This window comes from Centroberyx gerrardi, chromosome 12 (assembly GCF_048128805.1).
Source record: "Centroberyx gerrardi isolate f3 chromosome 12, fCenGer3.hap1.cur.20231027, whole genome shotgun sequence".
Classification (NCBI taxonomy): Eukaryota; Metazoa; Chordata; class Actinopteri; order Beryciformes; family Berycidae; genus Centroberyx; species Centroberyx gerrardi.
The window spans coordinates 835785-850784 of record NC_136008.1 but is presented as its reverse complement, the minus strand read 5'-3'; the positions used below and the strand labels follow the sequence as shown (position 1 = coordinate 850784).

The following is a 15000-nucleotide window of genomic DNA, read 5'->3' as shown; positions in this document are numbered from 1 at the left end:
ATCTTATCTTAATAAAGTGATATCTTATCTTAATAAAGTGATATCTTATCTTATGTAGATCAGCAGTGTAAATTTTGCTTTAGGTTGACTTTTTAGAATGATTTTGTCATCAGGATGTTTCCTGTCTGACAGAAAATGTCATTCTAATCAGTTTCCACTACACACATTCAGCAGCAGCAACACCAAATACAAAACAACTGAGTTTACCTGGAGCCTGTAGCAGAACCCAGTCTGAGAACTTACTGTTCTCTTCTTTCTTTTTTCACGTCACACTAACCCATACATACATACACACTCTTGTATTTGTGGGTTTCCCTCTTCAAATAAAGGCTGAATGAATGAACAATCTCTATGGTGAACTTGTACTTCTGGATCTTAGTGCTGCGTTTGACTGTTGATCACACAGTATGATCAGATAGACCTGCAGGCAGGACCTGGTCTGTCTCTCGGGTCAGTATGATGTGGAGATCCACAGGGATCAACCCTCGGCCCTCTTTCATTCAACCTCTACATGCTTCCACTAGGACATATTGTATGGAAAAATAACATCATTACCACAACTATGCAGATGACACTCGGCTCTATATCTCTCTCTGCTGGTGACTTTACTGTAGATTCACTGATTCACTGCATTTAGGAAATGAATGACCGGATGTGCCAAAACTTTCTTCAGCTAAATAAAGACAAACTGAGGTAACTACGAACCATCCAGAGCAGGAAGGAGCTCTGCAGCTCCGCAGGAGGAAGAATCACCAGCCGGTTCAGCGTCTGACAGACAGGAGAGAAACTGATCAACAGAATTCATATTGATCCTCTCATAATGACAAACAATTAGTCAGTCAGAGAAGAGGTGAAAGAGAAAAACCTCATAACTTCTGACCAATTCAACTTAATAACACAAAATATACTAAAATAATGCACAGGGAGCCGAAGCAGAAGTGCAGGCCGAAGTCCTCCTGTTGACCAGCAGCTAAGTGGCTCACAGGATTTTCCATCAACCACAAAGCAGTTTGTCTTCTGCAACTAAACAAAACAACAAATGGTGTTGAGATTCTCCTCTCTCTATGCAGCAGAAGCTTTTAGACGATTTGGAGGTTTCCCTTATTTTAGTTGTAGAAACTTCCAGAACAGACTTTGTCTGGATGCAGAACTCCAACATGAAGCAGCTGGAGCAGCTGATCCTCCAGCAGCAGCAGACCGTCTCAGCAGGTTTTCACCTGTTCAGATTCAGTCTGGATCCACTAAAGTCTGAGTTCAGCCTCATGAGGAACTGAGGACATTTTGTCTCTGGAGCTGTGAAGCTGCAGCTAGCTAGCTAGCTACCGGAGCTTGTTCCCTTTGCAGGAGATGGAACATTCCAGCTAGCTAAAAGCATGCTGGGTAGTGTAGTTCAGAAACTACTTTTGTCGGTGTGAACTGTTCTACTGAGCGGAATGTGTGTGTGTTAGTAATACTGCAGCAGTTTATGGTGTGTTCTAGGGTTGGAGCTGCTGTTAGATGTCCTGGAGGGTTGGGTTTTTGTCAGAGGTCAGGGGTCAGAGGTCAGAGGTCAGAGGTCAGGGGTCAGAGGTCAGAGGTCAGGGGTCAGGGGTCAGGGGTCAGAGGTCAGGTACCAGTGTTCAGGTAGATGGCCTGGAAGCTGACGATGGAAGCCTGGTAGTCTTTCTTGTTCTTGCTGTCGGCCGGCAGAGCAGATTCCACTGAGACGACAGAAACAGGTTCACATCAAAACCACATCAGGTTCCTTCAGTCACATTCTGGTTAGTTGGATACAAATTTGTTCAGAAGCAGAAAATAAACTTTTTATAGTGAACTAGTCAGTTAGTTATCAGGTTTGGTTTCCAGCTGCTTACTGACAGTGAAACTCTGTAACCAAAGCTTTTCTTTTTGTTTACAAGTCAGTCCAGTAGATGTTAGGTTAACATTCATTCAGTCATTCAGCAAGTTAGACATTAGGTTTGTTAGTACAGAGTTCATTAGTTAATAGTTAGTAATTGGTTCCTTACTGATGGTGAACTCTTCGCCTCCAAAGTTAAACACGAAGCTCCTCTGCTGTTCGTTGTAGCTAAGCCCCGCCCCACAGATACGACTGGCTTTGCCCTGACCAATCACATCCCAGTCCTGGTCATCGCACAGCAGAACTGACGGATCCCTCAGCCAACCACAGAGCAGAGAGCCTGAGGAGGGAGGAGACAAGGAGAGGAGGAGAGGAGAGGAGAGGAGTTCATTCACTTATGTGAATGATACCTATCTCCATGGTAACACACTCCTATTTCCATGGTAACACAATCCTTTCTCCAAGGAAACACATTCCTATCTCCATGCTAACAGTCTCCTGTCTCCATGCTAACAGTCTCCTGTCTCCATGGTAACAGTCTCCTGTCTCCATGCTAACGGTCTCCTGTCTCCATGCTAACAGTCTCCCGTTTCCATGGTAACGCACCTCCGTTCAGGCTGTTCTGGTTGAGGATGAAACCGTGGCAGCAGGCGTCGCGGCTGCAGCCGTCCTGACAGAAACGATGAGCGTCGGTGAGCGAGGTTCTGCCGGAGAACACCTGCGTCCGGAACACCCCCGACTCCGCCTTCATCATCCTCATCCTCACAAAGCTCCGCTGCTGCTGCTGAGAGGAAAACTCCTGACCTGAACACAGGAGAACACATCTGTACAACGACCTGTACAACTAGACAGAACCATACAGAACCATATAGAACCATATAGAACTACAGTATATAGAACTGCAACTCAAAGCTCTTCTGAGGCCCAAACTAAAGCAGATACTTCAATATCAAAAACATATTTTAGAATAAATTAACTCATCGGCTTAGTATAAATCTACTTGTTTGTCTTATTGATCGTTAGTCTATTAATCATTAGTGTTATTTTTTATCTTCTGGTTGCTATGGTTACAGTACCTTTCTTCCTGACAACCAACAGATCTGAAGCTCCGCCCCTCACCCTCACAGAGCAGCTCAGCCAATCAAACAGCTCGGCTTTAGGATTACCCAGAAACCCACTGGCCTGGAGTCACACACACACACACACACACACAGTGCTTAGTTAAGTTAGTGTTTAACAGGTGTTTGTATGTGTGTGTGTGTGTGTGTGTGTGTGTGTGTGTACCTGCTGGGAGCTGTTGCAGTGTGTGTTCACAGTGTGTGTGCTGTACAGTTGACACTGAGTCTGTGTGTCAGTGAACAGCGCCACATGGTGGCAGGAGGGCAGCGCTGCACAGGCTGCAGGAAACAACAACAACAAACAATATACAAACAAACAAACAAATACTGGTCTGACAGAGTTAATAATGTTCTGTGTGTATATATATGTGTGTGTGTGTGTGTGTGTGTGTGTGTGTGTGACCTCGGACACAGGCTCTGAGGTCAGAGGTCGTCGTCTGCAGAACTTCAGTGTCTTCAGCTCCGACGATCAGCGCTGATCCAGGAACAGCCTGAAACCTGCTGAGAACTGCAGCACAGACACACTGTCAGTACAACTACTGACCCAGGAACAGTCATTACTGTAACTACTGACCCAGGAACAGTTACTGTTACTATAACTACTGACCCAGTTACTACTATAACAACTGACTGGAACAGTTACTGTTACTTTAACTACTGACCCAGTTACTACTATAACAACTGACCCTGGAACAGTTACTGTTACTATAACAACTGATGCAGAAACCGTTGCTGTTACTATAACAACTGACCCAGGAACAGTTACTACTGTAACTTCTGACCCAGGAACATAAACAAAACAGAGGAAATGAATCTTATCTAGTTTTAATTGAATAGTGAACTAAACAGCAGGACAGGTGAGGACAGTCTTCTGTCTGATTGGCTGCTGTGGGTTTACCTGTGCACTCCTCGTCTGTCAGAGGCTCGTTGCTATTGGTCCACTGTAGCTCCGCCCCCTCACTGCTGACACACCTCCAGCTGCCAGACAGGAAATCAGGCTGCGCTGGCAGGAAGTTGCCTCCATCTGAACACCGTAAGCCCCGCCTCTGGCACTCTGTCACACCTGGTGTACACACACACACACACACACACACACACACGGTTTTGTGTCCTGTATTTTCTGTAAATCATAAGATGTTAAAATGTGGAATTGGACTCACATTGATTGACAGATGAGGCTCCAACAGCTGAGGAGCCTCTGGGACATTTGTTGCAGAAGTCCCGCCCCTCTTCATCCTGATAGGTTCCCTGAGGACAGAGAAGACACGCCCCCTCACTGGAGAAACTACCAGCAGGACAAACCACTGGAGAGAGAGAGAGAGAGAGAGAGAGAGAGACATAAGAAAGACATATTAAGTTATATCTTCATTTCATTGCTTGGCCTCAACAGTAGAATTAACAGTAGAATGAACTTTGATTCCTAGATCAGCGACATTGCAAGCAACCAACAGTAAGGAGGTCAAAGGTCAGCGGTCATAGCAGCCTGATAATAGTGACGATGATGGAGGAGTGAAGGGAGAGACGAAGGATGAAGAAACACTCCAGCTGTTTCGGTCAGGTGACTTACTGCAGCCTTCGCCGTCAGCGTCGAGGTGGAAACCACGGGAACAGCCGAAGCTCGGTGTTGTCATGGAAACCAGTTTGGGTTCTGATGCAAGGATGGACCGGAAATTACCCAGAAGCCCCTGCACCCCGGCCAGAAGCCTGGACTGGTTGAGGAACACCTCTGATAGAAAACACATGAGGACACAGATCACAAATAAGGTTAAGATTCGTCATACAAGCAGCACTTTATTTCAATAAAAAAAATAAAAAAAATAAAACAAAACTTTTGAATAGCAGCAGCACTTTGTGAGTCTGTAGGATGTGAACTGCTGCAACTGTTAATATCATTATTACAACATTATCAAGGCATTTAAGAAATAAAAAGGAAAACTTTCAGAAGCGGTTCGCTCTGGTAGCTGCCGCCCTGCAGTGTGTCCCGCCCTCTGTCTCTGTCTGGACCAATCAGAGACAAGACATATGTCGCCTTGTTTTGGGCCGATCAGTGTGATTTTGAAAATGCAGCAGTGAGATGCATCTTTCTCTTAAGAAAGAACAAAACCAAACCCAAATCTTGGCTGATCTTTGGCGCCAGGTGATGATATAGCAGATATAGCAAATAGTAGATGGACAGTTCAGTAGCATGTTTTTACCATTAGATGTCAGGCTTTGCACAGATCTGGGTTTGGGGTTTTGTTTCTCTTTAAGTTCTGTTAAAATCCGATCAGTGACGGACAAGAAATCCACAGTCTGTCCTGTGATGTCATCATGGCGGATAAGAGCTGCTTGGTGGATTATATTTACGCCGAATTTACCAGAAGAGCTGAAAGACTCGTAGAAGATCTTAAGTCGTGTCCCGGCAGGTTTGCACCTCTGCAGATAATCAGGAAAACAAAAAACTAGCAGTTTTTTGAGTGGAGTTTGGTGTGTGTCTCCTCTGCTGTCTGCTCACCGGCGTCGTGCAGGTCGGGGAGGTCAGAGGTCGGCAGGTCCGACAGCGAGGCCGTCCACGTGACCTTTAACCTGGTGATGTCATCGCCCTCACACTGCAGACGCACCGCCTGGTCGTCACACACCGACACCGAGCGGCCCGACACGGGAAGCTGCACACACACACACACACACACGCACGCACACACACACACACTTGTGTCACCTATATATATAAACAGCCTATTAATCAGCAGATATTACATGGTGTAGTGCAGTATAATAATAATAATAATAATAATAATAATAACTTTTATATATGTATTATATATATACTGGGTTTCTCAAAAGTAGGTATACAATTTTCAACAATAATAATGATAATAATGAAAAACAAAGCTGTATAATTTTAGTCATTCTTATTTATTCATTTAATAAAATAATTCAACATTCAACTGATAATATCTAATATATATTGTATATGATAATATCTATAACATTTAACCATTTACACAGAAAAAAATAAGAAAAATATGTAATAATACGGTGAATATTAATTATGTATATAAAAATATATACCTAATTTTGAAACTTCTGAAGCTGTATATTCTGTACACATACAGTGTGTTATATTGTACCACAGACCAGCAAGTACTACACAGAGTAGTGAAGTATTTGTGCAGTATGCTGTGGAATATAGAATATTATAGTTTGGTGTTTTAAAGCTTAGTTAGCAGCAGCTAATGCACAGTGTAATGTAGTACTACTGAGTACCAGGTAGTACACAGTGCAGTGCAGTACTGCAGTAGTACACAGTGTAGTGCAGTACTGCAGTAGTACACAGTGTACTGCAGTAGTACAGCAGTACCTGTAGGGAGCAGAGCCCCCTGCTGGTCAGGTTGCGCAGCAGCAGATTCTGCAGCTCGCTGATCTGAGAGCAGGAAGAGACGAGAAACTCCCAGAGCAGAGAGGAGCGGAGAGACTGCAGGGGCTGAGGGGCTGCACACACACACACACACACACACACACACACACACACACACGCACACAACACAACAAGAATGGTGATGAGTATATTGTGACAAATTATGTTTAAACAGATTAGAACTTCAAAGTTAGACAGGGTTAAGATTTTGTTACAGTTACAGGGTTAAAGGTCAGAGGTCGGAGGTCAGGGGTCAGAGGTCAGGGGTCAGAGGTCAGAGGTCAGGGGTCAGAGGTCAGGGGTCAGAGGTCAGGGGTCAGGGAGCAGCCTCACCCTGGCAGGCTCCAGCCAGCGGAGTCTCTCCCTCCCACTGCCGACTCTCAGCCTCACACAGGAAGCTGCTGACAGGAAGTGCGTTCTGGTATCCATGGTGACAGGCGAGGTCGCAGCTCTGACGGCCACCTGTTACCGGGCGGCAGAGCAGTGCACCATGGGTAATGGCGGGCGTGGGGCAGACGGGACCTGGAGAAGAGAACGACAGGAAGCTGCAGCTCAGAGTCTCAGTTCAGTTTCAGACTCAGATCTGACAGGCAACACTCACACTACAGGACTGATGCTCACACTACAGGACTGATGTTCACACTACAGGACTGATGCTCACACTACAGGACTGATGCTCACACTACAGGACTGATGTTCACACTACAGGACTGATGCTCACACTACAGGATGTTCACACTACAGGACTGATGCTCACACTACAGGACTGATGTTCACACTACAGGACTGATGCTCACACTACAGGATGTTCACACTACAGGACTGATGTTCACACTACAGGACTGATGCTCACACTACAGGACTGATGCTCACACTACAGGATGTTCACACTACAGGACTGATGCTCACACTACAGGACTGATGTTCACACTACAGGACTGATGCTCACACTACAGGATGTTCACACTACAGGACTGATGTTCACACTACAGGACTGATGCTCACACTACAGGATGTTCACACTACAGGACTGATGTTCACACTACAGGATGTTCACACTACAGGACTGATGTTCACACTACAGGACTGATGTTCACACTACAGGATGTTCACACTACAGGACTGATGTTCACACTACAGGACTGATGTTCACACTACAGGATGTTCACACTACAGGACTGATGCTCACACTACAGGACTGATGTTCACACTACAGGACTGATGTTCACACTACAGGATGTTCACACTACAGGACTGATGCTCACACTACAGGACTGATGTTCACACTACAGGACTGATGTTCACACTACAGGACTGATGTTCACACTTCAGGACTGATGTTCACACTACAGGACTGATGTTCACACTTCAGGACTGATGTTCACACTACAGGACTGATGTTCACACTTCAGGACTGATGTTCACACTACAGGACTGATGTTCACACTTCAGGACTGAGGTTCACACTACAGGACTGATGTTCACACTTCAGGACTGATGTTCACACTACAGGACTGATGTTCACACTTCAGGACTGATGTTCACACTACAGGACTGATGTTCACACTACAGGACTGATGTTCACACTACAGGACTGAGGTTCACACTACAGGACTGTAGGACTGAGACATGTAGAATTGTTTTTTTCAAAACTGCCACCACCTTTTTTTTACATTAAAATCAATGGGAAGTAGCTGCTTTGGATAAAGCGCTGCGCCCGGAGCACTTTCAGAAGTTGAGTTTGACTCAACTTTCAGAAAAGTGTCAAATGTGAACCGCTTTTCTCTCAGCTAACCAATCACGATGAAGGAGAGGCGGAGTTTCCCACAACAACAAAGATGGAGAAAGTGCCGGTGGATAAATTGGTCGTTGTAGTTAAGTGAGTTTCTGTTTCCACGACAGCGATCATAAAGATCCATCTTTTTCTGAAGTGAGTCAACGCAGAGTGACTCTGAGACAGGAAGGACTCACGGTCACATGACGGGGAACTTCCTGTCTGGCGAGGCGTGTGACTCCCGGCCACTTCCTGTCCATCCTCAGACACACACCAACAGGAAGTGATGTCACACTGCAGCGGGGCGAAGGATCCGTCGGGCCGACACTGGAAACCCTGCAGCTCACACCAGCTGGGACCTACACACACACACACACACACACACAGAGAAACATGTAAAAGTACAGGAGAAACACATCGCTGTAAATGGAATTTGATTTCAATTAAATCTGTAAAATGGTAAAATGTTTTTCTTCATTACATGTGTGTGTGTGTGTGTGTGTGTGTGTGTGTGTGTACATGTCAGTTGTCCAGCAGCGGTCAGTGTTGCGGTCTGTACTGGTTCCCCAGTCAGCGGACTGACACACCAGGCTGCAGCGCCTCCTGTCTGCAGCACAGAGAAGCGGCCGTCCTGAAACACAAACAGCAGTAGTAGTAAACTAGTGAACTTGTTAAACTAGTGAACTTGTTAAACTGGTAAACTTGTTAAACTAGTGAACTTGTTAAACTGGTGAACTTGTTAAACTGGTAAACTTGTTAAACTGGTAAACTTGTTAAACTGGTGAACTTGTTAAACTTGTAAACTTGTTAAACTGGTAAACTTGTTAAACTGGTGAACTTGTTAAACTGGTAAACTTGTTAAACTGGTGAACTTGTTAAACTGGTGAACTTGTTAAACTTGTAAACTTGTTAAACTAGTGAACTTGTTAAACTGGTGAACTTGTTAAACTGGTAAACTTGTTAAACTAGTGAACTTGTTAAACTGGTGAACTTGTTAAACTGGTAAACTTGTTAAACTAGTGAACTTGTTAAACTAGTGAACTTGTTAAACTAGTGAACTTGTTAAACTGGTAAACTTGTTAAACTAGTGAACTTGTTAAACTAGTAAACTTGTTAAACTGGTAAACTTGTTAAACTTGTGAACTTGTTAAACTGGTGAACTTGTTAAACTGGTAAACTTGTTAAACTAGTGAACTTGTTAAACTAGTGAACTTGTTAAACTTGTAAACTTGTTAAAATGGTGAACTTGTTAAACTTGTAAACTTGTTAAACTGGTAAACTTGTTAAACTAGTGAACTTGTTAAACTAGTGAACTTGTTAAACTTGTAAACTTGTTAAACTAGTAAACTTGTTAAACTAGTGAACTTGTTAAACTGGTAAACTTGTTAAACTAGTGAACTTGTTAAAATGGTGAACTTGTTAAACTTGTAAACTTGTTAAACTGGTAAACTTGTTAAACTGGTGAACTTGTTAAACTGGTAAACTTGTTAAACTGGTGAACTTGTTAAACTAGTGAACTTGTTAAAATGGTGAACTTGTTAAACTTGTAAACTTGTTAAACTGGTAAACTTGTTAAACTGGTGAACTTGTTAAACTAGTGAACTTGTTATATTTCTCCATGCTGACCTCCATCGCTCAGCGAAGATATTACCACAACAAGCACATGCCTGCTGCGAGTGTGTGTGTGTATGTGTGTGTGTGTGTGTGTGTGTGTGTCCTACCTCCTCACACTGTGGGCTGTAGGAGGAAGTGGCAGTGATGTCAGAGGTGATGTCAGAGCCTTTCATCCAACCAGAGAGCAGCGTGTGAGCGTGAGCCCTCTGACAGCGAGTCAGACCTGCAGGACGACACACACATCAGCACTGTGTGTGTGTGTGTGTATGTGTGTGTGTGTGTGTGTGTGTGTGTGTGTGTGTGTGTGTGTTAGCTTACATTTCGGCATGCGTATTGAGCGGCTGGTCAGAGAACCAGGGATGTATTCTCCATTCTCATCAACACACCAACACTGACCTGCACACACACACACACACACACACACACACACACACCAAAGAGATGAAAAGAAACCATCAGGGTTATTATTATGTTGTTCATATTCACTGTAATAATTTAAGAAAAACATCAGCAAACCAAAACATGCAACACAGCAAGTGTGTGTGTGTGTGTGTGTGTGTGTGTGTGTGTGTGTGACCTGTGCTGTAGTGACACTGTGTGTGTGTCCAGTGTCCGTCAGCATCACACTGTGGAGTGAACGGCTGGTAGGAGCGACGCTGAGCGGAGCGGAGCGCCTGCAGAGCTGAACACAACAACAACAACAACAACAACATATTATTACTATTATTAGTAGTAGTAGTAATAGTATTATTATTATTATTATTATTATTATTATTATTATTATAACAAGGCAACATGTTGTTCCCATCAATGATGCAGCCTCCCTCGGACCAATCAGACAAGATGCTTCATCCCTTAAAGTTTCATCAGAATCAAAATGTTGAATTAGTTTTGGTCTTTCAAAGTTAGAATCTGGATCAGGATCTGGATCTGCAGCGCCCCCTTCAGGCCGGTCAGCGTCTGTGAGGAGTTCAGCTGGATTTGTGCAGCAAGTTTGGACAGCTGACATCAGAAAACCTGAACTACAAGTGAGCAGGTTCAGTAGCAGACGTTCAACACAACAGAAGACAGATTATCAAAACTCGCTGGGTATGAGAAGTCTAAATGTTCAAGGTAAAAATAAAAATGAAACTGAAATTGAAACTGTAATCTCTGTAAGCTTTTAGTTTTTTAAACGCGGCCGCTCTGCATCATGAGATCACTTGTTCTGATGTCAGCAGGCGGTTTGGTGGTTTAACTGAAACCTCCATCAGGCCGGTCGGTGGTTCTGAACAAACTGAATCTCTCTGCATGTTTTGTCAGAATCAGACCGGCGGAGTCTGAGGTTTCACAGCTGATCCACAGTCAGATTCAAAGACTTTCCGTGATGATTCCAAAACATTTGAGCTCATTTAACTGCATCAACATTCATACGTGACTCACTGGAGTAGGCAGCCAATCGTAGAGCGGCTTTGGAGCGGCTCAGCAGCCTATCAGAGATCCGCCGCTCCTCGGCCGATTGGTCGGTTTGGAGCTCGTCCGGAGTCAGCCGCAGCCCCTCGGCCAATAGGAACCCGTATCCCAGAGGGAAGTGGGAGGAGTTGGAGAGAGAGACGATTCTGTCCACTTCCTGTCTGAACGCCGCGACCTTGGCGAGCGCCAGGGAGCACAGGCCTGCGGGCCAGCCGGAGACTCTGGTTAACACCGGGACTAATTCACATTTAGTTTAGTATCTAATCTCAAAGACCTGAAATAAAGACGCTTCATTCAGACAGACAGAAAAATCAGGTTTCTATCAATAACATCAATAGAGACAGTGAGTTTTAAAGAGACAGAAGACTGGGAGGTCAATAAAATAAAGAAGTAGAAATATCAGTTGTTTTTCAGACCTGCAGCAGACGGCAGCTTCTCTGCTGGTCTCTCTGGACCTGCAACAGCAGACAGACAGTCAGCTGGGCATCTACAGGGTCAGCTAGTATATTAATATATATTATATTATCACACCCAGTGCTTCAAACACTGTAGAAAATATCCATCTTAACAAGTCACTGTTTTTAGTATTGAGTCTAAAAATGTAAAAAAAAAAAATGTAAAAAAAAAAAATCTTCACTGTTTTCCACTGCAAATCCACTTATTCCAAGAAGTTTCCTGAGTGGAGTGACATCATCTGGATTTTTTTTACTTGTTTTACGAAAAAAAAAAAAGCTGATTGGCGGATAAATGTGTTCTAACTGTGCTTTACTCAAAGATAACAGTTTGTATATCAGACTGTTAAATATTAAAGTGACAGTGTATATCAGACTGTTAAATATTAAAGTGACAGTGTATATCAGTCTGTTAAATATTAAAGTGACAGTGTATATCAGACTGTTAAATATTAAAGTGACAGTGTATATCAGTCTGTTAAATATTAAAGTGACAGTGTATATCAGACTGTTAAATATTAAAGTGACAGTGTATATCAGACTGTTAAATATTAAAGTGACAGTGTATATCAGTTTAAACCTCAGTGTTTTGACTCACAGGTGACTCCGCCCCCTGCTGACACGGCGGGCGCTGGGTTTCCGTCCCGGTCCAGACAGAAGCAGCGGGATCCGACGCACTGCAGCGGCAGGAAGTCGCCGTCCTCCGAGCATGCTGGGACGTGGAGCTCGGCGCCGGCCGCCATGCCGCCTTTCACCTTCAGCGCCGTCGCTCGCTCTCTCTCGCAGCGGGACGGGCAGCGAGGCCTCCGACCCGCGGTCCGCGACCCCGTGACCTCCTGACCCCGGGGGTCGACGCACCAGCACTCTGCGGCCTGACACTGCACTTCCTGGAAACCACCGCTGGACGTGCAGCTCGGCACAAAGATGGCCGCCGCGTCCTCGTCCTCGGTGGAGCAGGAACGCAGCAGAGGAGTCAGTACCTGGAAACAACATGGAGTCAGGACACTGTGTGTGTGTGTGTGTGTGTGTGTGTTTGTGTGTGTGTGTGTGTGTGTTTAAGAAGTACAAGCATTGTCCTAAACAAGCAGCAGCTGCAGACCTGTAATCCTGCGTTCACGCTCAACAAGCACGTCGCCATGCATGAACTTTTCACTGTCATCGGCAATCCACAGCCAATCAGATTTCAGCTTCCTTGTTTTCCTACTGATGTGATTTAGTTTCATGCACAACAGTTCAACCGTTCAAAGCTTCAGTTCTCCACAACTTTTATTAGAAACGACTCTAATAAGATGATGGAGAGCGGTTGATCCATCGTTGGGTCGATTGAGAGCTTGAAAGTAATTCTATTGGCTTTTTCCTATTTATTTTCCATTTGCTACCTAATTAGCGCTAGCTCGCTATGTTAACTCGTCAAAATGATGTAACGTTATAAACGGCAACATCAGAGCAGGAAAAAAACATGATTTGCATGTTCAAACTGTAGCTGCAGACCGGAGCCTCTGGCCCCGCCCACAACCTGAACAGAGTGACACATGGATCCGGTTGATCTGACCGGCCTGTAAGATCTGACCAGACCCCCAAGATAAAGACTTTACAGACTGTCACTGGAGACCCAGCAGCCAGACTCTGGCTCTACAGACAGGCTGCAGGTGTCTAACTGCCGGGTCTCCAGTGGAACTCTCTGGAACCTGGTGATGTCAGAGGTTTGGTCAGATCTGATAGGTCCTGGTCCAACTCTGTGTGTCTGACCTGTTGCAGCGAGGCCGAGTGTGAGCCGCTGATTCCCATCAGTGTGTGTTGGAGGGCGGAGAGGAAGGCGGGATCCTCCAGGACCCGGCCGACAGATCGGACCAGATCCCGGTTCTGTCGGAGGCCGGCGGAGACGGTCGGGTCCGGAGAGGACAGGCGCTCCGGGCTCAGGACGCCTCGGGGTCCTAGCGCCCCGCTGAAGTTGAAGGCGGCGGCGTTCTTCAGGAACTTCCCTCCGAACAGGTTCTCCTGCAGGCGGCGGGGGGAGGAGCGGGCCAGCGCCTGCAGGGCCAGGCCGGCCGAGGGGAACAGACCCTGCAGGACCTCCGCCAGCCGGGACAGGAAGGAGGCCGGCTCCTCCTCCTGCGGCAGCAGGCTCCCGAGGGGCCGCAGGAGAGACCGGCAGGCCGGAGGGCCGTCTGAGGAGGACGGGACGGGAGGATCCACCGGGCCGGAGAAGAGCCGGGACAGAGCCAGACGACGCTGAGAGGGACAGTCAGCTGGACCTGAACCTGGAGCGGGACAGACAAGACAAGACAAGACAAGAAAAGAAAAGAAAAGAAAAGAAAAGAAAAGAAAAGAAAAGAAAAGAAAAGAAAGCCTCCACTGTGAGCTGGTCAGCAAACATAGTTGAGTGTTAAACTCAAAACTAACTCTAACTCTTTTTATGTTTACTTCCACTGATGTTGCTGTTTTTCTGACACGTTTCTTTTATATTGTTGCTGCTCCTGTTTAGTGAAGCACTCACTGTAGATAAAGGTTCAGGTTCAGTTACTCACTTACTTACTTACTTAAATGTTTTCAGCACTCCTTGATCAAAGTACAAACACATCGAAATCTAAGCTAAATGAATCTATACCTGCTCTGTACTACATTAACACCTTGCTAAAATGGGAATGTTTAGCAGTGTAGACGCTGGTTTGGATCAGACACTAAGCTAAAGGCCTAAACCTAAACAAACCTATTAAACAAAATGAACTAATAACTGTGAACTGATAAAACTGCTGAACTAAGCCCAGCTGGGCTCCAGATACTCACTGCAGACCAGGGAGTCTCCGTGCCGCCGTGTCCCAGGATGCTCTCTGCCCGCGGGGTCGACGCACCAGCACTGCCCCCCCGCCTGGCACTGCCTGGAGGAGAAGGAGCCCGCAGCCTCACAGGAGGGAGCCAGAAGCCCGGAGGCCTCCGCCGCCCGCCGCTCCGCCTCACAGGGGGTCGGACCTGCAGGGGTTTAAACCAGTTTCATTCAGTTTGTGTAAATCAGTCCAGAGCCTTACATCTGAAATGCCCAGGCATGGCCAGTTTACCAGTCTAAACCAGTCTGGAGCAGCTGAAACCAGTGTTAAGCAGTCTAGAGTCGCTGATGTATCTGGTCATGAGCAGTTTAAATCAGTCTAAACCAGTCTAAACCAGTGTAATCCAGTCTAAACCAGTGAAACCAGTGTAAACCAGTGTAAACCAGTCTAAACCAGTGTAACCAGTGTAAACCAGTGTAAACCAGTCTAAACCAGTGTAATCCAGTCTAAACCAGTGTAACCAGTGTAAACCAGTGTAAACCAGTCTAAACCAGTGTAATCCAGTCTAAACCAGTGTAACCAGTGTAATCC

The 15000-nt window shown here is 45.5% G+C and overlaps 1 protein-coding gene across 1 annotated transcript in view; it reads right to left on the bottom strand.

The window, feature by feature from the left end:
• tg (thyroglobulin) overlaps window positions 1–15000 on the bottom strand; it is a 35867-nt gene that overhangs the window by 15133 nt on the left and 5734 nt on the right. Inside the window, exons 8-30 of the mRNA XM_078287321.1 lie at window positions 14432–14614; window positions 13394–13905; window positions 12243–12624; window positions 11609–11647; window positions 11163–11393; window positions 10318–10422; window positions 10059–10136; window positions 9848–9963; window positions 8646–8757; window positions 8324–8485; window positions 6686–6874; window positions 6296–6426; window positions 5450–5600; window positions 4523–4681; window positions 4116–4259; window positions 3854–4018; window positions 3359–3463; window positions 3122–3234; window positions 2909–3019; window positions 2444–2636; window positions 2007–2177; window positions 1614–1700; window positions 706–768 (exon numbers count right to left, since the gene is read on the bottom strand). Of these exons, the coding sequence (XP_078143447.1) occupies window positions 706–768; window positions 1614–1700; window positions 2007–2177; window positions 2444–2636; window positions 2909–3019; window positions 3122–3234; window positions 3359–3463; window positions 3854–4018; window positions 4116–4259; window positions 4523–4681; window positions 5450–5600; window positions 6296–6426; window positions 6686–6874; window positions 8324–8485; window positions 8646–8757; window positions 9848–9963; window positions 10059–10136; window positions 10318–10422; window positions 11163–11393; window positions 11609–11647; window positions 12243–12624; window positions 13394–13905; window positions 14432–14614 (3702 nt within the window). The remainder of the gene's footprint in view (window positions 1–705; window positions 769–1613; window positions 1701–2006; window positions 2178–2443; window positions 2637–2908; window positions 3020–3121; window positions 3235–3358; window positions 3464–3853; window positions 4019–4115; window positions 4260–4522; window positions 4682–5449; window positions 5601–6295; window positions 6427–6685; window positions 6875–8323; window positions 8486–8645; window positions 8758–9847; window positions 9964–10058; window positions 10137–10317; window positions 10423–11162; window positions 11394–11608; window positions 11648–12242; window positions 12625–13393; window positions 13906–14431; window positions 14615–15000) is intronic.